Raw genomic sequence first — 23123 nt, 5'->3', positions numbered from 1 at the left:
TCCATAAGAGGTTACCTTTTTATAAGGAAGAGTTAAAGTCTGTGAGATTGCAAGAGAAAGTTAGGTGGCAGCTTCAGCTATACCCACCTTCTTTTTCCTCTCTTTCTCTGTCTCGGAGGCAGAGTGCTCGGGTTTAGTGGCAGGAGGCGCCCTCAGAGATGGGTCTGGCTCTACGACTGTACATTTACCCTGCTCCACGTCTACGTAGATGTGATCAGCTAAAAACGGTTCTTCGTGGAATAACTCAGCAGGCTGCGATGACTCAGGTGAGGCTGAAATCAAACCTTTACAAGTTAGGTAAAATTTTTGCCAGCAATGCTATCATAACATTTGATGATCATCAAATAACTATGCGGGTAAAGGTTTGACCCTACACTCAGCACAATAAAGCATGCTTGTGAGTGTTAAGATGCTAAGTAGGTCCTTTACCTTTTTATTTGGGGTCAGAATGGAACACTTACCTTCCTCAACTTCTTCAATGTCTAATCTGTTAGGTGCAGCCTGAAGATCCAAAGGGGTTTTACACAGGAATTGTTTAAGGCAATTGATGGTATGTGTTCCAACAAGAGTACTCCTCCCAAACGCTCTCCAGTCGACAACACAGATGCTTAGTGGTGGATGCAAGAGTTCATTTTCAGGCAGCTCCTAGTGCAGGGGGACAGACAGCAGCATGAGGATTGCTACAGAATATAGAACACATGTAGAATATTTCTTGTGTGCAGCAATGAGGCTTTTACTCTTGACTCCCTTCTCCCCTTCAGCTACTAACATACTCAAAAGGCAAAATGCATTCAGCACAGGCAATATAATTTCATCTGTGGTTTTCTACAAAATCTGGAGAAAGCCTTGTTCTTAGGAATACAGAGTGGACTGTACAGACTGTGCTGCTGAGTTGGGTCCCATGCTGTTATATACAAGCATCTCTTGCTAGAATAAACTGGGAGAACCAGGAACATCCAGAAGGAATGAATTCTTTGTTGGAAGTTGGGAGTCTCAATGGCACTGCTACTGTGGCAAAGGCTCTTAATCCTATGTGCCTGAGTTTTCCCAACCAGGAGATGTGGACACTGAGTGGTTACATGCCTTATAGGATGAACTACCACAAGCTCTTTGGACTTGTGACATACAATGGATGCTAAAAATACTGTAGAAACTGTACTTTGGTATCGAGGCTATTGTTTTGATATCCTTTTCTCTTATAAATAAACCTCTCTCTAGATCCTAGCAACAAGAGCAAATTGAACAGACTAATTTTTTCTGTTGCTGACCTTTGTCCACTGAAAGCATCAGCTCTTATAACCCAACCAACAGGCAATACACAACTTTCCGGTTCAAAAAGGTGAGGGTGACAATGTGCAAAGGTCCAGAGCTCATAAGCCAGAAATGATCAGTGCCCTTAACAGCCCATTAACACAGGGAGGAATATTAAAAGAATGGAAAGAAAATAAAGGAAACTGAACTGTCAACGAGTTCCAACCTATCAGCTGGAAAATAGGTTCGTAAGTAAAAATCTGATTGCTACATATTTCCTTGCCTACTTGGGACATAATATGAGGAACATCTTCTTTTGTCATAGAGTTTTAGCAGAAATCTTTTAAAGCATCTTCAAATCAATAGCTTTTGTATGAGAACTGACATCCTTTAGTATTTGATCAAGACAAAGAGGAAATTATTTGACATGAAAGGAAGGACAACGATAGTTAACACCTTGCCTAACCAGAGCAAGACAGGTAAGGGGCAGCATGGTGTACGCACCACTTCGAACCAGTCTGCAAGGCCAGTGAAATTGGGATTTTTCTTGTAGCTCTGTATGACAGAAGATTTGACTCCTTTCCCTGCACATTCGATGAGAACCTGGGGGCGATCTACAGAGAGGAGCTGGACTTTCTTCAGCTCTCGAACACCCCAGAACAGGACCTGTGTTATGCAGAGAGAAACACTGTTAGCCTGCAGAAACCCCTGTCTGGGGAAGCCACTGCTGGGATCCTATAACCACATATCCCACTGGGAATGCACAATTACCAGGAAAAAAAAGAAAACCAACATAAATCTAATACTCAATAACCACCAAAATTCATGATGGAAGTTAAAACAATTAATAACATCCAACTGTTATCAAGGAGTTATTGCCAACAGCAAGCCCTAATAATACATTTGCAAAAGGTGTTTTTTTAGCACGGCAAGGGGACTATTCATCTGAACAGCAGGGGCTTGATTTGTTTAAAGTGTTGGAGCTGTTGAAGGAGCAAACAAATCCCGCAGGAGCAGAGGTGATTAACAGAGGTTTGTCGGCCAAGCTAGCCCTCAGGTCTGCACTGGATGGCAGGAGGTCTCCAAGCAGCTTTCCTTTAAAGGACTGTGCTCCTGGTCTGGAAGACAAGGAGACTGGCTCTGTAGAACAGGGGTCTGCAGGTAAAATGGGACTTTATACAGCACATGTTGGGAAGCCCTAAAGCAGAGGGCTGGGACAGTTAGAGGTGGTTACGTTGTGGTTGGTGAGTGAAACTGTGAGTCTCATGAACTGAAATGAAGACTGGTAAGGAGCACTGGAGAAGCATGAGGATTGATGAGATCCTGCTCTGTTGCCAGAGGTTCCCAGTTAAAACTGGGGCACACTTGTGTAGTGACAATGGCTACGTGGCCATTGTTGGATCTTTGAATGCAAAGGTGGAATTGCCTTGGGCTTCTGAAAAAGGATTTCTGGGGAAAGACCATCAGGTGACACAAGCAGGATCTGACTTGGCATGGAAAAATGGGCAAATAAGCAGGTGGTGTTAAGGCTGTAGGATGAGTGACAGTGAGTGGTGAGGCTGGGCAGGATCTAGGCATTGCATTGATACAAAAAGCTGCCACATTACCCTACTCTCTGACATAAGGGTACTTTGGACACAAATGGTGCAAGAGAGAAGGGCAGGGAAGGTGTGGACATTTGTAGGCAGGCAGAGGCATTGTTTGGCTTAAGGTTGGGACTCAGAAAAAGCCTGTGAGGTGACTGATGCCAATGGAGCGGACAACTCCAGTGATGTTAGTTGCAAGAGGAAGCTCTCTATCTCCTATAGACACTTCCTTGTGTTGCACAGAGTGGGGTCCATCATCTATGCTCTGCCACAGGAGCAGTCCCTTCCCAGCAGGTCAGGACGAAGACACAGCCCTTGCTGACCTCAGTGAAAGTGCTGCCTTGCATTCCCAGCCTCAGAGAAACAATTTGGTCTGAGCTTTCCACATTCATTTTGGGATCTATATGCTATTTCATGTGATTCCTATTGACCGGGATTTTAAAATCATCATCCCTTACTGTTACATTTCAATAAGAGAATAAAAGGAGCTGAGGTTAGCAAGTGGAAATGTTCAAAGTAACTCACCTCCACTCTGTATTTGCTTAAAACAGGTCGTATGTTAGCTGGGACTGGGAAAATCTGGCCAGCCTCTGGTGGATCCAGTGGAGGAAGTCTGTCTGGATCTGACTCAGGAATCTGAAAAATGAAGCAGTCATAACTTAGGCCAGTTTTTGGAATAATAAAATCAGTATATATATAGAACACACAAATTTAATGCTGTTTTATAAAATACATTGCAGAGCAGAGCAGTTGTGCTGTGAGAGGAATGTGACCTGGACTGCTATTGCTCATGCTGTGATGCTAAAATATTTGGCAGAAACAGTATTCAATAGGTTGCATTTATGCACCTTTCTGAAAAAAGGACTCCTTTGTCCTAGCAGGACATAGTCTGCCTAAAGATATGCATATGCTGAAGCATGGGAATTCTATTTACTAAAACTGGAAAGCATCGCAATTCCATTTAACAAAAATCCTGAGCAAAACTGCTTAGAAGACTTCCACAGGAAAATTCTAGATCTGATTCTAGTTAGAAAGGGCTGTTGAACAGACAGTGCACATCAGCTAAACCACACATTTGCCAGAGAGACATAATGCTCTCCAGCTCTTATGGAATAGTAGTCCTGAGTTATTGCATGCTCTCACCATTTGAGGACTTGCAAACCACCTCTCCAGCATTAGGGTTGGGTCTTCTCTGTGCAGCTTCTAAAATCTTGTAGCAGGTGGCACTTATGTTCTCTGCGTGTGATTGCACATGAGCTTGTCCCACGTTCAGGAGCTTATCTGGGCACACACGACTGCTCTGTGGCAGCTGGGTGGGAGAAGAGCAGGCTCCACTGCAGCTCTGAGGCTTGACCATCTCTGCCTCTTGCTGTACTTCAGGCTTTGCTGCCTGCTTGGTTCACTTTCTGTGAGAAAGCTCCTTGGCTTAATTTCCCAATAATTTCCTAAATTTTAGCAGTGTAATTATGACCTTCTCAGTCCATACAGGGCAGATCTCAAGCTTGGCCTGATTTAGCAAATTTCTACAGAAAAGAGCTGAAGCTAGCACCTGATGATGAGTCCTGTCAGAAGCTAAGGCTGTGACAGCAGACAACAACCTATGGACAGAGCTCTCCTCAGCTTTCACTTGAAGCACAGTACCTAAAGTGTACTGTCCATGCAGCTCCTGGGAAGCAGAAACACGTTTTCTGGAGTGCATCAGTGTCCCTAAGCTAACTCGTCACCGTTGAAAGGTGAAGCAGGTGAGATACAGCTCTCAAAGGATCTGTGAAGTCTTCTGCTTCATTTAATTAGGTCGTCTGTCTATGGATGTGTGGGAGTTTAATTACCACAAGGGAGAAAGGATGTGTTCCCTAGTACCTTGTAGGTGAATGAGGAGATAAATGGAAAATTAATTACTAATGTAGCACCTGCAGCATAGGTGAGTACTTACATAATTAGCAGTAACATTTCACATGCATATGTGATCTTTCCTTTATCAGTAAAACCCAAAGCAATTAATTTAATAAATGCATAGAACAAGAGGTAAAGAATGATCTAGCACTCAAATGACAGTAAAAGAAAATATCCACAAGATGTGTTTACATGGGGATTTTGCTTTTTAGATTAAAAAAAAAATAAAAAATCAGTAAATCCTGAGCTCACTTTGAGCAAAATCAAGACTCCTAGTATTCATTAGTCTGTATTTTTTTAGTCTACTATTTCCTTAAATGCCCGGAAGCTTTGTTCTAAGGATAATTTTATTCCTTCATCAAGACCCAGCATTCATTCTGAGAAAGGAACATGCACTTCTTACACAACACTCCTTCAGCTGAACCAATCACCTACAGATTAGAGTTACTGAGCACAGTATGTCAGGAAATGTTATGGATTCAGAATGACAATAAATCAGTAATGAGAGATTTTTGTTTCCATCCTCACACAGAGCATCATCGGGAATGCACTGATTTTGGAAGCAGCCACCAGCATATCAGCTCTGGGAGAGCTTTGAAGACTGGCAGGTGTGTATATATATGGGGTTTTTTCCCCTGAAAATGTCTTTAATGTTCATATTGCTGTTATCTACCATGTGAGATGCTGTGCAGTGTTGTTACTGAGAAAAAAGTGCAGAGTGTGAAGATAAAAGACTCTAGAGTTTTTATTTTCTAGAGAATTCTTAGGAGTACATTTGAGCATATCCCCAAAGCAGCACTGTTTCTTTGTCCCAAAAGATGGCAAAGCAAAATACAATACTTTTTTGTTCATGTGAAAGTGAAATTCAATTTAAAAATGGAAAAATTATGGCTAAGATACTAGTCTCTACCCCTTGGTACCTAGCACAATGAGGAAATACTCCACATGGTGTCATATTTCAGGCTTTCACCACAAACATAATTAGCCATCATGCTTAAAAGCCTGTTTTATTTTGGGAATATCTAGAAAACGTGTCACAACGTTCCATATTTTTCCCATTTCAGATTTCAGAATAAATTGCTTTAGGTTTTCAGAAGATAGAAGTTTCCTCTAACTGGTGGCTCTGCAAATTTCATTGAAATTTCCCGAAATCCCAGGCATGATGCACCCCAGTCATGTATCTATCAGGCTAGCCCAGGAGGTAAGCTGAATTTTCCTTTTGTCTTACAGGTGGAAACCATGTAATATTTCTTTTAATACAGTAGGGATACCTGAAAACTCAGCCTACCTAATCAAATCTGTATTATTCACCACTTCCTCTTCCTATGAGTACAAGCAGCATTGGGAGCTTTGAGTCTGGTAAAGTCAGGGCCACATGCTACTCCAAAGACCAAGCAGTGCGATTTTCTCAGGTGTTTCCTAGGTCAGAGCATAGTTTAGGGTAGGGCAAGTGACAAGCAAAGGAGGCTCAGAGCATGTGAAGGGCTGGCAGTGGTGTGTACGTGGGCAGTGGCCCCTGGCAGGGTGGAGGGGGTGACAGAGATTGTGTGGGGACTAAGAGGTTCAACGGCAGAATGACCCTGCTCCAGTTGCAATTCCCATTAATTCAAGGGGGTGATGGACCTTGATGCCATGGCAGCTTTTGCAAGCCCAGAGTGTAAAAGTGTAACGGCCAAGAACATCGAGTTTACCTCCAGAAGCTCAAATGTAGCAAGAAGGTCTCCTCCTGAAAGATTTCCACAGTACACTGGGTGGTAAGAAAGTTTAGGTGGTTCATAGCTTTGATGAGCAAGTCTCACCACGGGGGCAGCCACTGTAGATCCAATATACTCTGCCTTACCCTAAATAAAGGAGAATACATGTGTCAAATGCATTTGGATTTCACAGCTGTCCTAGGAGCCAGGATGATGCAGAGCTTAGTATTCATGAAAAAAGTCTTCTTGTGAAGAAAAGGGCAAGGTAAAATGCAAAGCAGCTATGAAGATGGAAGAACTGAGTACTTACTACCTCTTCAGAGCATCCAAAGTTTCTGAGTTCAATCAGTAAAACTGTCAGAGTCTGCATGGTCAGAGATAAAGCTGTCTTGACCCAGACTTAGATACAAAATTTACAATTGTGTTCAAGGGAGTTGGGAGCAAGATGCTTCTGATTTCTGTAGGCCAGCCTTTGGGAGCAAGATTCACTTGGGGAAAATACAAGGCCACAGCTTTGCAAGCACATGAAGTGAATCTCAGGGCTGTTCTCAGATATTAAACTGCAAACCACAGTAATACTGAGCTCCATTCAGCATTTAATCCCTATTCAGTGACTTGGTTTTTCTTTCATGCTGGCAGTATGATGTCAGAGCCCAGGTTTTCCCTAAGAAGAATTTTGAATTTACCACTGCGTCGTCATCGTACAGCTCGATGACGATCTCTGGTGGGAACTGAGCGATCTCCTCTCTGTCGCCGTGGAGCACAATGCTGTTGAAGAGCAGCATCTGGTTCCAGGTGGGGGATAATGTCTGTGAAATAATCTAATGGAAAAGAGGAAATGTTTAATGAGCTGTGGACTGACTGGTTTGGAGTCCTTCAGCAGGACATGCTGATCTGCTGGTTACATCTTTTCCCACAGCCTGAACAATTCCATGTCAGTGACACCACATCTTTTGGCAGCTATTCCCAGCCAGAAGAACATGAATCTTTCACCTATCTCTTTGCCTCACAGATCCCTTACAAGCATATCAATATACGACCATCAGTCTGTGTAGACAAACCTCAGTATTAAAGTTAGAGGAAAGTTGTTGGTTTAGGAAAACAGGTGCGTGCCAAATGCTATTAAAATAAAGCCTTTGCCCTAAACTGAGGCCAGTTTTCACATCTCCAGAGTACATTTTTTCAATCTTGTTTTTGCTTCAATGTAATGACATAACACTTTATAGGAGGGAAAAAAAAGAAGATGCTTTCATGAATCACTCATAATAAATCAAAAGTTTTTAATTCGTTGTAATTTGGCTTTTGTGGATGCTTATGGCTTTTCATCATAGGCAATGTTTTAACTATCTAGGCAGGAAATATATTTAACAAAGATAACATTTAAAGAGGAAAAATATGCCAACTGCAAAATGACTCATAACTTGCTATCATTCTTTTGAATGGAAATAAGGCTCTCAACTACAGTTTATTGGCACTTGGCTGATGCTTTTACAAAAATATTTAAGTTACCAGCTACAATATTTTATACAGGCAGGGAATAAACTTAACTCTTCTGTGCCTATAAATCCCTGTTTTTCCTGGGCCAAATTCTACTTTTCAGAACCTGGTGCATCTAAACACTAACTTCATTGGATTCATTCATCGGCTTCTATTAGAAGTTAAAATTACATTACAGGAAAAAATTGATTCATAACCTTGAGGGAAAAGCAGCACAAACAGGCATCTACAACTTAGAGAAAAGTTTTTATTTCTTGTTCCCTTTGGTAAATGCTACAGAACTTGCTGCAGATCCGTAGCAGTGCCCCCTTCTCTCTAGAGACTTCATCAAATGTCCAGAGGAGGCCAGTTGTCCCCTGGAGATGCCTGAGGCCTATGGGCAAGTTTTTGCAGCATTTAAGTGGTTCAGAAAGTCTCCCACTTCTCTATTTTTGGCTCATTTCCACCTTGTCACTCTAAAACCACCAGTGTGCTCTGCCAAATTCCATCACAAGGAGCCATTCTGACTCACATGGCTGTGGAAGCCAATAAAGGTCTTCACCATGTTCAGTCATTGCAAGCATAGACTATAGGAAAAGAGAACTATGAGGGTTCCTCTTTACAACAAGCAATGACAAGAGCCCAAGAATCTGGCATCTGAGCTAAAATAAACTAGTACTAATGCACCTCATGTTAGAGTAGAGGGCAATGTTAACTTTCGCCTTGTTTGCAGTGGACTGTCAGGAGCTGCCCTTTAATAGAAAGCATCTAACTTTTCCTGCTAGGTGCCTCCTTGCAAAACCAAGATTTTTCCTTTACATAGCTTAACTGAGAAAAAGAAAAAAGAGTTTTCAGCCCATAAAAGAGACTTTGGAACTTACCTTTGTGGTCTGACAGCGTGATGTGAAAGTAACTTTTGCAAAAGGATCGGAAAGTCCAGTGCTGTCAGCGGCAATGAGCCCCCTCGCCTGATACATGTGGGCTCTCAGCTGGAAGAGGTGTGGGGCTGCATCATTGCAGAGAAAACAGTAATGTCAGCTTCAGGGAAATGATGCAGCACATAGGTAGGAAGGGAAGATTCACCACCTGCTGTCCCACCAGGGTCTGGCAAAGGAAAATGTTGCTAGTGCTATCTCACTAAAGAAACACCTGAGACACTCAGAAGTTGTGCAAGACTTCTGAATCAATGACTGATGTCAGTCTCTACTGCAAGGCTGTTAACTGAAATTTTTTATCTCTCATCACTATCTTATCTACTAAGTGTTAAATTCAGTAGTTCATCAGAGAACTGAGGCATGCTTCCTCCACAGGGAGACAGACCCACGAGACAGGGAACAGAAATTGCAAGCGAACAGATTCTTTCTTTCCCTGACATCTACAAAATGTCAGTGACAGAACTAATGACTTGGCAATGAAACCAATCTTTGTGATGAAAAGAATCTAGGTCATGATCATCTTAGAACAGTTACTTTATACAGGGGTTGTGCCACCCTCTGAATCAGAGCTTTTGGGGACATTTTTCTTAATTGCTAATATGGAAATGAAACAGTGCCTTACTTTTATACAGCAGGCAGGCAGGTGAGGGCACCACACCGTGCCCTGAGCTGGTGTTTGATGGCAATTCAATCTCATATCCTACAGGCAAATTCTCCATGACACTGTGGGCATAGCTGGCAGGTCCAAGCCACAGGTAGATGTCCACCTTTGCCTGCACAGTCCAGCCCAGAGGGCGCTTGCCTGGTAACTGAAGAAAAAATCCCCTCATCACCAACAAGCTCAAAAGAGATGGCTGGATGCCGAGTACTACCAAGCCAGAGTAAAATAAAGGAGCATTCACTGAGCTGATATGATAAATGGAATTTCTCCACAGCAAGAGACCCTGAGACTCATTTAGCACAAGAAACTTCAGTGATTCCTAGGGAAGAATAAGTAATTTTCTCAATTGACAGTCTATGTAAATGACATACTGCCTAATATGCAGAGGTTTGTGCAGGCTACCTTATAGTGCAATCAGTCATAGCTGATACCCTACTTTGCCCAGACTTCAGCCCACTTTCCATGTCATGAAGTTTTGCTGGTCTCCCATAGTTAGGCCCGTATATTACTAAAAATATTACTCCATTGGGCAGGTTAGAAAACATTTCCACTCTAAAATGTTACTAGTCTTGACCTATTATTTCCTTTCTTCTTATTTCATTTATATCTGCTAGATATTTGCTGAGGACTGCAACTAGAGTTTAGTACTATCTGTTCCTAAGGTAATTCTAGATACTGAAGTGGGTGGACAGTTAACTGTGCTTTTCTTTTTTTCATGAAGGCAAATAGTGCTTTGTTTAACAAGTACCTATGGCAACTATCAACAGCTTAGATATTTCTATCTGGTCTTCAGCTGTGCTTTATGGGAGTACTCCCAGCAGCACAAGGTGGAAAACCAAGTCATTATATGAAGTTACTGTTGTCTTGTGCATTTGGGCTTTTCCTGATGGCCACAGTAACAATTATATTGCACAGTATTCCACTGCAGGTACTACCAGTCACAGTGCCTTTGCAGGAGTATATCCACTAAGACTTCCTTCAAGATGAATAATCCCATAACAGTATTTTATACATATATTGCACAAACCTAGGCAGGCTTTAAAAAGAAGTATAAATAATTGCTATATTACCCCTGAATAGCTAGGTTACCTTGCTATCTGAGTTGCTGAGTGCTGATCTCTTACCAGTCTCCTCCCAGGCTTTCATGTGCTGCATTCTGACATCTTTTCCAGCAAAGAGGCTGGACCTCTTCTGTTTATGTATACAGCCATAGATAAACAATGCTCTACACTTGCCATAACAAGCAGTCAGAGAATTAATTACTCATACATCAAAAGCCTAGCAGTGATAGAGTGCTTGAGGAATGACAAGCATACATGTAAGAAGCAAATATTAATAAATGGCAGATATAAATATGTATACTTTATACATTACAAAAATGAGCCTGTAAAATACAATCCCTGGAAGAAATTTAAATACCAAATGCTCCACAGGCATTACCTGTGTTTGCAGAGTGCCACAAACTTACTTTGAGGAAATGGGTTTTAATCTTCCCACAGTCCTTGCCGCTCTGCTCCTTCGCTGGGGAGTAGAGTATGTTTTTTGCTGGGATTCTTGCATATGCAACTCTCTTGTTGTTGCTGAGCATCCAAATGAACACATCAGGCACTGTATTCTGTGGCTGTTCAATGAGGAATATTGAAGTAAAACTGATTTTTTTTCCGTGAACCACCACCATTATTTTTTGTTGAAACACTCTCTACTAAGAGCTGATTCCCTCATGGCTCCTGTGTAGCGACAGATATGCACCTGAACTACAAGAGGCTGTCAGCTCGTGCTTTGCAGTCCATACCTCCATTTCTAATTACAGCTGAAGGTAAAGAGCTTTGCAGAGTGATTAAGGAGAGCCCACTTCATAAATCATTTTATGACAAACTAAAACTAAGAATCTGGGTGCAACTCTGTCTCAGGAAATAACTTACCCACAGGCTTTATAGTAACTCCCATAGAAATACCATCAAATTCATCTGTGCTGGCAAACCAAAAAGGACCAGGGCCAAACTCAAGCACTGGCATATGATCATCGTTCTGCTTGTAAGGATGCTTGATGAGATTGCCTTGCCCTGTCCCATATCATGTTTCCCCATATAAAGCCTGAGCATGGTTTGCAGCAGAGATCCGCCAAGGAGCTGTTCCCTGGAAGAACTTTGTAGAAGGTCACTCTGTTTTAGGAAGGAAGAGAATTTTGATGTAGGCTGCAAACCATGCCAGGCTGTGCCACTTGCTCTCTGAGCCAGGGAATAGCCATGGCCCTGCTTAGTCTGCTGGCACAGGCAGCTCTCAGAGGGACAGCACTCTGCTGCCTGGATTTTGGCCTGACCAAACATGTCCATTCTTCTGCTATTCTCAGGCTTAATAATATAGACACCCCTGGGCTCCTATCTGTCCAAATCACTACATCCATGCAAGTGGACACATGAATTCAAATCAGAAAGCTGGCTTCTCCAAGCTCGGATGACAAACCTATTTTAAAAAAAAAATTACCTTATTAAAAAAAAAAAGGAAAAAAAAAAAAGAAAAAAAAGAAAAATCTCTGTAGAGCATCCACTCCATACCAGATAGCCCAGTGTTTCCTGCCTTGGTTCGTTAATAACTTTACTTTATGTAAAACAGTACTGGGTCCAGATATCCAAAGGAGAATTCTTTAGATAACCAAGCCAGGACCTACTTCTAACATGAGATTATTAAAATCAAAGTCAAGTCCTGGATTTTAGATTCATCTGCATTCTGTATGGATTACCTCATCAGCTAAGAATCGAATTTTATCTATGAAGGTCTGAGTCTCACGAATCATTTCATCTAGTGGCATCTTCTTTTTCTGATGCTGAACAATTCCCTTGGCATCACTGGACATTGCTTCCTGCAGCCAAGAAAGACAATATGTACTTTTTTATGCATCATCAAGTAGTTTGAACTGGAGGAGAAAACAGTCAAGTTGAAAAGAGAAGATGGAGACAGTTCAAGGTCTCTTTGTCACAACAGAAACTGATCAACTCTTTGGAACTGAATAACGTAAAATGAGAATATCCCCCATTTTGTCTCTGTCTGTACATACACTGCATGTATGGAAGTCCTAAGAAATACGTGATTACCACGTGGAATTATCGGGCCTTGGTTCTGACAGAAGGTACAACCTCCATCCAGTTTGGTTTCTTTTCACTGGTTCCTTAGAGGAGGTGACTAGGTCCAGGAATATCAAATGCCAGACTTTACTGGTTTTGAAGTTCAGCACCACCACAGTAATAAAATGCCTAACATTTTGTGTTAATTTAGTGATTTTCCACTGGACTCAGCATCATCCCATTTTAAGATGCATGGAAAAGTAAAATCAGCTCATTATTATAATGTCTTATTTGTATTTAAAACCAACATTTTCTGATTTAAGGTATCTCACTAGTGTCTATTAAGCACAGCAGGTTATATAAAAAAATTGCTCTCGGATGCTATATTAATATGAATTACAAAGAATTCCAGTATGGTGAAATCAAATAGAAAATAAAATGTCTACAAACAGCATGCTTTCAGTTAACATAATTGCATCAATGCTTATAGGGGAAAAAACTGCATACCAGCTCTTGCTTGAACAGCATGACTCTCTTTTTGTCCAAAGCAGTGTAGTTCAACCCTTTGGGCTTCTTTTCAGCAATGGTCATGAAGACCCTAGGATACATGAAGAACAGATTCTTTAAATGTGTTATTTTTTTAATGTGAGCTGCTAAAATACATTGGAATGTTCTGTGTCTGCTGCAGTACATGAACCAGAAGACAAAGATTCTAAAGTTCTCTAAAACAAATGTTATGCACCCATAAGATTCAAAGAATAGAGTCCAAAACTTCTGCATCACACTTCACAGAAATGGGTTAATATGTAGAAATTAGGGTTTATATCTATTTTGAGCCAAATCATGTCATCTGACACAGAGTCCACTGGGTGATTTATACCAGCATATGCAATCCTTTGTTTTTATCTTAACACCGTTCTTTTTTTGCAGTGTGTCTATCACACACTTTATTAAGTCCTACTTATCCTATATTCATTCTATTCTTAGGGTCCAGGAAGCAAAAAAAAATATGACAGTGATTGGCAGTGATCTGTTCTCAATATTGAATATTGAAAATAAAAATAAAACATTTTCTCTGTTTAAATAGAAACTGCAATTTGGGAAGGCCTTTTCCCCTATAGCAGAATAAATAAAATATATATATCTCAGTGAGTTTACTGTACTTTTTCTTGATTACCATCAGTTTCCTTGTCTAGCCTTGAATTTGTAGCCAACATTAAAAGTGATTTTCTGTATTCTAGTATTTGTAGTTACCTGCTTTGACTGATAAAGTCATTTAGGGTCTTCTTCAGTTTTTCCTCAGCTGCAGTCTCTGAAACCTTGATCAAGCCCTTTACTTGCTCTAATGATTCTTCCTATGGAAAACAGTTGAAAAGCTGTTATGCAAAGGAGGGCACTTTGTCACTCTGCCAGTGCTGTAACACCATTAGCCATGACAAGCAAGAATGAGGGAGCTGACTTTGTAACCTGACAGAACAGAACATTTGATATATCGTTACACTGGAAGTGTGCAGAGAGAAGGCTCCAGCAGCAGGATGTATTCTGACCTGTTCCCAGTCCTTCCAATTACTAGTTCAAGATACTAGTGCTTGTAGCAGTTTGGGTTTTTTTTCACTTCTTTGATGAAGGCCTGTGGCTTATCAGGTGCACTGACAAATATATCTCTCCATATATATATATTCAGATGTTCAATTTTCAAATATCTGAGTTCAAAATGTTGGCTTATAACCCACTGCTTTCTCGTGATACAGCCCTGCATAAGTATGACTTCAGCGTTGCTGCTCACAAAGTATAGAAGGATAAATAAGGGATGGGACACTCAATCTCAGTGCCCCAAATTAAAATATGCAACATTAGAAGTCACTTTAAAAAAAAACAAAACCAAAAAAAACCCACAAAACAAAATCTACTTACTTGAGACTGCTGATAAGCAATTTAAACAAGGGTAGAAAAAAACATCATTATGGGAAAACACTATGACTAGAGTGTCACAGTGGCTGCCCATGAGATGATATGCCATTCTGTCTCTTTCAATGTTTTTAGAAAACTAAAAGCAAAAAGTGTCCTTTAAGGTGTCCAGAATAAATATATGGCAAGAAGACATTAGAGGAAGAGCCAAGGTGAGAGAATTATTCTACGTCTCATATTTTAATTCTTTGAATGTTCTTACAAAGAATAAAACACTTCTGAGGAAAGAAGACCTCAACTCTATAGGCCCCTCAGAAAAATTGTGGACAAGAATGTTTGACTAGCTCTAACAGTTCAAAGCAATTTGGGGGGGGGGGGGAGGAAGGGTTATCAGCTACTTTCTCACAAAATGAACAGCAAGGAATGCATCTGGGGGATTTGGGAAATGTGGCTTCTCACTGCCATACTTTGCTGAATACATGAGCCTGGGAGGATAGTTGCCACTTACCAGGTGATCTGCCATTTTCTCAAGGGTGTTGGAAGAGTATAGACGAAAGGTCTGGTTGCCCCAGTAGCTCTTGACACAGACACAGGGCTTCCTCTCATCATATGGCAGGTACTGGTAATTCCTGTGGAAACAAAGTACTGAGCAGATCATGAAAGTGAGGGAGCAGTTCAAGGGGAAGCACAGAAAAGAAAAATTGTTTGGTGCTCTCACAGCACAGAAACTGAAGACACAACGGGATGTGTTCACATGCGTTAACCAGCAAATACTGGGGAGAGCCAACACAAACATCACTTATGCTACCTGTGAGATCCCTGAAGAGAAAAAGTTTGAAGTCAGTGGATCTAATTTTAGTGCTTTCCAGGGTGGGAGAAAAGCCAGGCAAAGAGGCATGCACAGAAGCTGTGGAATATCAATGGTGGGAAGCCACAAGGGAAAAAGGAGCAAATATTAATATCTGATCACCTCTTCAAAAGGAATGGCTCCACACACTGTACAGTGGGAGAACAATGGCAGCCTCAACACCATGTTGCTTTTACAACATGCTCTTTTTCAGAAGCAATAGCTTGTGGAGATTGATGTTCCTTGGCAGAAGCTAATCTACGTGACCCTGCTTAGTAAAAGCGATACCAAGCTCATAATAACTCAGTGATAAAATGCATAGAATCATAGAATCATAGAATCAGACGGGTTGGAAAGGACCTCTGAGATCATCAAGTCCAATCCTTGATCCACTACCACCACAGTTGCTAGACCATGGCACTAAGTGCCACGTCCAGCCTCACCTTAAAAACCTCCAGGGACGGAGAATCCACCACTTCCCTGGGCAGCCCATTCCAATGGCTGATTACCCTCTCTCTAAAGAATTTCTTTCTAATATCTAACCTAAACCTCCCCTGGCATCTACCGTTCTCTCTTTTCCCACTTTTGATCTTCGGTCCGAGCTGTCATATTGACTGGTTTGTAATGCTGCTTTCTTTGGGTGTTCAGCTGCATGAGTGTCCTGTACTGAAAAAATGAGCATGATGATAGCAGAAACAGAGTCTCTGCAGACCTGCCACGAAGCTGGATGTTCTGATTAGAGCCGTGATAGGCACTATGTCAAGTCCAGGTACCCAATAAGCACGTTGTCCTCCATTTATATAAAATACTATAACTTTATGAAACACATTGCTCAGCCATACTGGACTTAATACTAGAGGTCTCACCATTTTCTGTACTAATGGTGGGACAGTGGAGAATTTTTTAATGCCTATGAATGTTTATAAACTGCTTTATGTTCTCAGCTACTCTAAGGCATTTCAGATAGAACTGGCCACATGTGTTTGATCACTAAGCCAAGCCCACAGAAACCAAATCCCTCGCCACCCTTGAGCAATAACTCCTAACTTCCACACATCCCTAAGAGGTTTATGTGATAAGTTTTTCTGTTTAAAAAGATTAATATCTCCTGTACAACTTCATTTTACTGCCCTTTGTGATATCAAAAGATAGACAGAATTTCCCATTTCCTTTCTCCTCAACAATCTACAGCAAGGTGAGCATTAGCCATTGAATTTGGTGAATAGCACAGCTACCCAGGTCTTGGGTATCATTAATTTTGGTGCTTTTATAAAAGGGAAAAACAATTCAACTATCTCCTAGAGACAGAACATCTTAACCTGAAATTCGTAGAGATTGTGAGTTTTTAATTGGATTTACTAAGAAAATTATATAGCCATGAAATAATTCACACAGACAATTGAACTCTCATGTCTGTTATTCCTGCTATAACAATTTTGGGGAACTTTTTCAGTGTTAGCTTATCCTTACTATACATTTTGACATAAATGTGGAAAACTCCTGGCAGTTCCATGTTGTCTGCTTTAGAAGTCTTATTGTTCTGCCTGTTCCTTTTATTAGTTAGTGGTCTTAATCTCCGAAATGGACTCTTCCTTTTGTTTTTCATTGTTCATTTATGATCCTAAAAAGCAGAGTTTATCTAAACTATCGGATATCCCATTAAGTACTTATTAATACTAATACTGGTGAGACCAGTGAGATGCCATTATGAGATGACAGTCAAAAAGTCATTAATTGGTAACTATGGCTGGCCAAACTGTTTTAGATAGCACAGGAGGGAATAAAAGATGCAGTATTCTACAAAAATTTGAGGAAAAGGGAAATTTAATGAGAGAACTTGGTTAGTATTGGTGTGAGCCAAGAAGCAAATATCAGAATTGATACATTCTTTTACAATGGTTCTTTAAATCTAAATTCTTGTTAAGGGAAAAACTAAAAAGTCCCACAGTCTTTCAGTGAGGATAATAGTCCTCCACATGTACGCAAATCTGCAGTTCTGTTAATGAGGAGAGGCAGCTATCCTTCTATCAAACGTTCTTTTTTCCCCCTTCTCCGCAGAAACAAAATTTTCTACGATGGTATTTTCATTCTTATTTTCTTCCACTACCTCTTATTTAATCCCACTGAGCAATTGATTGCAGGAAAGAATGAAAGTATTTTTTAAGTTCAGAGATGTCCAGAAATCAAACAGATCCAGGTTGATACTTCCCACCTGGTCCTTGTATCTGTAAACTGCTTGGCCTTCTAAAGAAAGAGGTACCATTGTTGACCATGGCAGTCAACAATATGGGGTTCTACCTATCAAAGCAACAAAGAAAATATTTCTTTTTATTAGCACCTTTGAAATTAATTAAAGCTTTATGCTTCTGTTTATAAACAAGGCCATTTAGAACTGTTCTGCATGTTATCATCCATTGCTCCATTCCTTTTTTCAAGGACTATTTCCTCCTACTTCTGTTCCTACTTGCTATTTAACTATCTGTAATTATTAGCTCTAGAAAGTGTTCTGGGAAGCTGACTTTGTCTTGATCACATTTCAATATTTTACATGTGATATTCTGCTTCTGGAGCTGGTAACCGGGTGGATGTTACTTGTAATCACAGCATGGCACCCTAAACCAGGGATGGCACTGGAGAATTTGCATTTTTTCTGTAGCTTTCTGATGTACAGTTCGTGTACCACAACCCTTTGAAAAAGGGTTCAAAAGCCCATGAGGCCAAGATCAAATGAGTATAAAATGGCTCAGAGCCATTCACTTCAGTGGAAACTGAAAATTTACTATTGTGAAAGATGTAATTGAGAATTTGAAAGCCCCAGTTTCACACAGACTGTCTAATACTGACAGGGCTCATCAATGAGTCCCACGGGAATAAAAAGTAGGAACCAGAGTCCTATATGAAAAACAGATCCTCACCTGTTTCCCCCTGTGATCAGTGGTTTCTCAGGGAGTGTGGTAGATATCAGGGGTACTCCAAGGTCATGAGAAATGTCATCCCCCCCCTCATGCAGAAGACTTTCTTCTGCTTCTTCATCACGCGTCTTCTTCTTCCCTCCAGCTCCTGCTGACACCCCATCAGTAATATTTCCAAAGTTACCTAGAGACACAGCATTACCAGAGATGACTGTCTTGGAGGTGGCAAATATGAACGAGGTTTAAAAAAAGACCAGTCATACCAATGGAAAATCTTTGACCCCTCCTGTTCATTAGCCATTCTGGCCACACCACAGTTTATAAAGGTCCTGACAGGTTATCTTGGCACCAATAACATCAAACTCCAGGACAGTGCTTCCTTACCTGCCCTATGTGATATATCTAGTACATCACATCACATTACTAAGAGATATGATCCTCTGATTGCTGGCTTTTGCAAAAGAAATTCAGAAACAAAAACAACACTGCTGTTGACATTTCTAGTCTCAGGAGCCCTGATATGGGACTGATTTACATAGAAAATGTATGTCTTTACAACATATGGATGATCATTCCAGTCTGATCTCAGAAGTGCTAAAACTCATTTTTAGACAAGTAAATTCTGCATACTAGAGTTGCATAGATAGTAATAACAATGCTTTGAGGCCCCAGCTTCAAGCCTAATGCCAGACAACTCTGCTAATGATACAGTCATCTTCCCTGATAGGATTTTGCCTTAAAGGGCAATTATCAGCACTAGGAAAGAGGTGCATCTATCAAACTGATAACTACAGATTTTGAGACAGGCAGGAAACATTCCCTACAGGAGAAGGACGTGCTGAATCACCCCATAGGACATCCTGATCTGGACTTTTGGTTCAGCCTTTCATGTAAATAATGTATTAATTCCAACAAATCACTATAATTTCTTGCCAAAATATACAAATGAGTTTCTTGTGATTCTTAGCTCTGCTTCCTACTAAGTTTCAGCAGGAATCAGTATCACTCATTGCTTGCCCTGTTTGTCACAGACATCTCTCCCTGCACACATGGCCACACATGAGCACAGTCATGTACACAAGCACAAAGACTGGAAATGCCAGGGTGCTTCTGAGCCCTTAAGTCTTTGTGGGTCTGGTACAGCGATAAACCCCCTCAAGGGAGATGAGATCAATTCAAGTTTCTCTCTCAAGAGAAATTTCTTTTGCTTTGAAAATATCCACTCACTGTTCATGAAAATGTCTTCATTTTCTCTGCTCCTGGGGACAATTTAGCTCCACCATGAGGAGATCCCTCAGGCAGTACAGTCCTGCTTTACACTGGAGGAGGACAAGACTTAACAGGAGGATCTTAGGACAAGCTGTGCATGCATTTTGAGGCTTGCCTGTAAATCACCCCCATGCCACACTCATAGATTCACATGTAGCTCAGCGGGGTTGGCCAAGACAGTTCCCAGGGATCCTCCCCACAAAGGGGGTCCCTCACAGCTGGGAACTAACTGCAATGGACACCACAGAAGTAAATTATCTGAGTTTGGTCTCCCAAGAGATTAAGAGGCTAAATACTGGCTAAATTATTGTATATAGTGGGTGAGAGGATTTGTATTAATACAGGGCATTTGGGAATAGAGACAGCTAGGAAATAGTATGCCCAGCTTGACTGCTATCTAGAAAAATTATGGTCAGGGTTTAACTAAAATGTAAGCTCTACTCTGAAGCTGATTCCTGAGCCCTGAGACACAGCTATCAGTAACACCTATCAACCCCTTGCTCCTGAATCTCCTCTCTAGTTTGGAAAAGAGCTTAATATACTTACCAACAGAAACCTCAAAAGTTATTGGTTTGTCCCCAACCTTCCTATCAATCATTGTGGCTTCAAAAAATGTCCCAAAGAGAAGAAATTCCTCAAATTTTTCTTCATAGATCTATTGGAGAAGAAGGAGGAAAATTTGACATTTACTTCCTACTCTTTTTTGTACAGCACAAAGAAGTCTTTATAAGTCTCATGCAGTTGTGTTCTATCAGTCGGAGGTCGTCAATGAGGCACATTTTGTAGGAAGAAGTAACAGCTCTTGTCTGAGAAACTGATATGTCTGTGTGACTTTGGTCTTGTCAATAGTGTCAAATTATATCATAACTGATTATGTAAAAGCCATTACCCCTCACTTCAGCCCCGGGAGTTGTTACTGTTTAAAGTATTTCAGCATCTTCATGTACTCTTATCCCACCATTCAAACGATACATCTGTGGCAGTTCAAGGGCTGTTTAAGGGCACTCTTTTAGTACAACAGCAACAAGTGAGTGTGGCCATAGTTTTCCTTTGCATTGCAATAGTAAATGCTGCCATCATAATGCATTCAGTTCCACTTTGCCCCTGGATGTCTTTAACCTACTGCCCATGTGTTTGTACTATCAAGACTTTGACCTTGCTCAGAGTCAAGACTTTGACATTTATCTCCCAGTGACACTGGTAAGATACAGAGATTTTTAGTGTCCACATTTAGATGGCAGTTGTATGCCAAAGCCTACTGAAACAAAGCAGTCCATTGTGGGTTTTTTATCCTGTTGTGTTTTAAACCACAGGTCCAAAGGTAGGAGGGCCTCAGTGGTGGGGGGGATGAGCAGTTCTCTGCTCTTTGCCTTTCCTGGCATCACAGCACAGAAAACAGTAACCCAGTAATCTTGTTTTCAGCTTTTGACAGAATTTGGAAGCACGGAAACGAGAGGGTCTCAACACAGCAACACACCCTGGAAAGTGTAATGGCCTTTTGTGAAGTTTTAAGGATCTGCTAGGCTCTGTTTGCACCTATCAGAGACCCAGCATCTGCTTGTCCCTGGCACAGACTCTCAAGGAAGGTCAGTTAACATCTCTGACACCCTTGGGTCAGTAAAAAGCAAGTTATTAGCACCAAACCAAGACTAAGTTCAAAGGAGATATATTTTATGGCGTGAGTTCTCCCCAAATTTACACCCTGGCTGCCATGATCTTTCACATGTAAATGCTACTCATTCCACAGCATGGACACCAGCAAACCAAAGCCTACTAGGCAAGATCCTTCTGCAACAGAGCGAGGGGAGAATAAAATATCAGCTGTGCAGGAATATTTATTTCCCTCACTTTTGCAAAGCAGAAACAGCTCTTGACACAGTCCATGATTTCTTCATTTTGAAAAACCTCTGTTTTACACAGTAAAAGGGCATAGGTCTTCGGTGAAAGGGTTACCAGCATCATATATCAAAGCCAACACCACAAACAAATTGCAGCTCCAGAGTAATTTTATCTTCTCTGCCCCTTTTTTATTTCCACCATGGAACCCAGAGCGTAGGATGCCTAATAAAGTCAAGGCTCAGAGACTATGACACACACATCTATGGCCCATTGCAAAGAAAAAGAATTGCAAATGTTTGATATCTTCTTTGCTGCTGGAATAGGTCAATAAACTTGTGCTGTGGGGATGGATAATTTGCGTCTGTTGTCTCGGAGGCTCTGTGAGACATTTTTTGCATTATATGTAATGTCTCCAGTTCTTGCTTTTCCTTTCAGAGTGTTATAATACAATTACTGTGTCTACTGTAGCATGAAATATTGCTGAATGTCAAAACCAAAAGAATATCAAGCATCACTGTATCATGTTGTTGCCCTTTACTCATTCTGTATTTGAAACAGAGACACAGTATGCAGAAAAAAATCCTTATTACTACTATTAATGTTTGTTAGTGTTACAGCAGGGTTTGTTCCTCTACCTGGAGTATTTTTTTAGAGCCTAAGACCATAGTGTCTGAGCTATTCACAATAATGTATTTCTTCCATATATAGGAAAATCTATATGGAAATCATGGCTAGGCTTCATGAACAAAGATTTGGGAAGGGCTCTACCCACGTTTGTTACAAGCGCGCTGGTGGCTAAAAAGGCCAATACGAGATAGGCACGTCCAGTTGCAAAAGGCACAGCAGAAAGACTCCTTAGGTGGTATATTCTGCAAGGCACGATTCTTTCTGCATTGTCTTTTCTCCTCGAGAGTGATCCTGCGTGCTTTCTCAAAAGCATCAGCAGCGTTATAGATGGTGTGTCTCCAGACCTCCTGATTGGAGGCCAGAGTAGACAAGTTATGTTGATCAATATGGCCACGACTGAGATGTTGTTTCAGGGAGTCCTTCTATCTTTTCTTCAGGGCTCCTCTCATGCGGCAGCCAGTGGCAAGTTCACCATAAAGCAGGATCTTAGGGAGGCAGTGGTCCTTCATCCTGGCGACATGTCCTGCTCAACGCAGCTGTGTTCTGAGCAACATGGCTTCAATACTTGTGATTGCTGTTTGTTCTAGAACAGATGTATTAGTCCCATAATCTGACCAGTGGATGTTTAGGATTGCATGGAGGCAGCGTTGATGGAAGCGTTCTAAGAGACGCAGGTGGTGGCGGTAGATGACCCATGATTCAGATCCATATAAGAAACTAGACAGCACAATGGCTCTGTAAACGCTGATCTTTGTACTTTTCTTCAAGTGTTTATTATGCCATACTCTTTTATGGAGTTTTCCAAAAGCACTATACACCTTTGCTAACCTGTTGTCTATCTCTCCGTCAATCTTACCATCCGAGGAGATGAGGCTGCCTAGGTAATTAAACTGCTGGACTGATTTGAGCTCTGATTCCCCAATGGTGATATGGGGATGATGGAAGATTTCTTACAGTCTTCAGAGAAGAACTGAGGGACAGAGGTAATTTACAACTATACGAGTATATAAAGCAAGACGAGGCCACAAGTTCACACAACTGGCTTGCAGATAACCCATGCCATTTCTCTACAAACACACTCCTTGACCTGCTCCAGCCAGCACTCATGCCAAAGATTCCAGGGCACAGGCCAAGGAAGAACACTTGTCAAGGCTAGGCCTCAA

General features: G+C 41.2%; 1 protein-coding gene across 2 annotated transcripts in view; it reads right to left on the bottom strand.

Annotated features, from left to right (window-relative positions):
• FER1L6 (fer-1 like family member 6) overlaps window positions 1–23123 on the bottom strand; it is an 85404-nt gene that overhangs the window by 24549 nt on the left and 37732 nt on the right. For both annotated transcript variants that reach the window (XM_051778455.1, XM_051778454.1), the window contains exons 12-26: window positions 20041–20149; window positions 18229–18409; window positions 14975–15095; window positions 13813–13913; window positions 13066–13156; window positions 12237–12356; window positions 10965–11117; window positions 9458–9644; window positions 8782–8906; window positions 7111–7245; window positions 6422–6571; window positions 3363–3473; window positions 1756–1917; window positions 462–645; window positions 88–272 (exon numbers count right to left, since the gene is read on the bottom strand). In XM_051778455.1, the coding sequence (XP_051634415.1) occupies window positions 88–272; window positions 462–645; window positions 1756–1917; window positions 3363–3473; window positions 6422–6571; window positions 7111–7245; window positions 8782–8906; window positions 9458–9644; window positions 10965–11117; window positions 12237–12356; window positions 13066–13156; window positions 13813–13913; window positions 14975–15095; window positions 18229–18409; window positions 20041–20149 (2115 nt within the window). The remainder of the gene's footprint in view (window positions 1–87; window positions 273–461; window positions 646–1755; window positions 1918–3362; window positions 3474–6421; window positions 6572–7110; window positions 7246–8781; window positions 8907–9457; window positions 9645–10964; window positions 11118–12236; window positions 12357–13065; window positions 13157–13812; window positions 13914–14974; window positions 15096–18228; window positions 18410–20040; window positions 20150–23123) is intronic.

The sequence above is a fragment of the Manacus candei genome, unplaced genomic scaffold (genome assembly GCF_025592945.1).
Source record: "Manacus candei isolate 608988 ecotype Guabito, Panama unplaced genomic scaffold, ASM2559294v1 h1tg000013l, whole genome shotgun sequence".
In the NCBI taxonomy this organism is placed as follows: Eukaryota; Metazoa; Chordata; class Aves; order Passeriformes; family Pipridae; genus Manacus; species Manacus candei.
The sequence above is the reverse complement of the archived record's forward strand: the minus strand, read 5'-3'. Positions and strand labels throughout refer to the sequence as shown.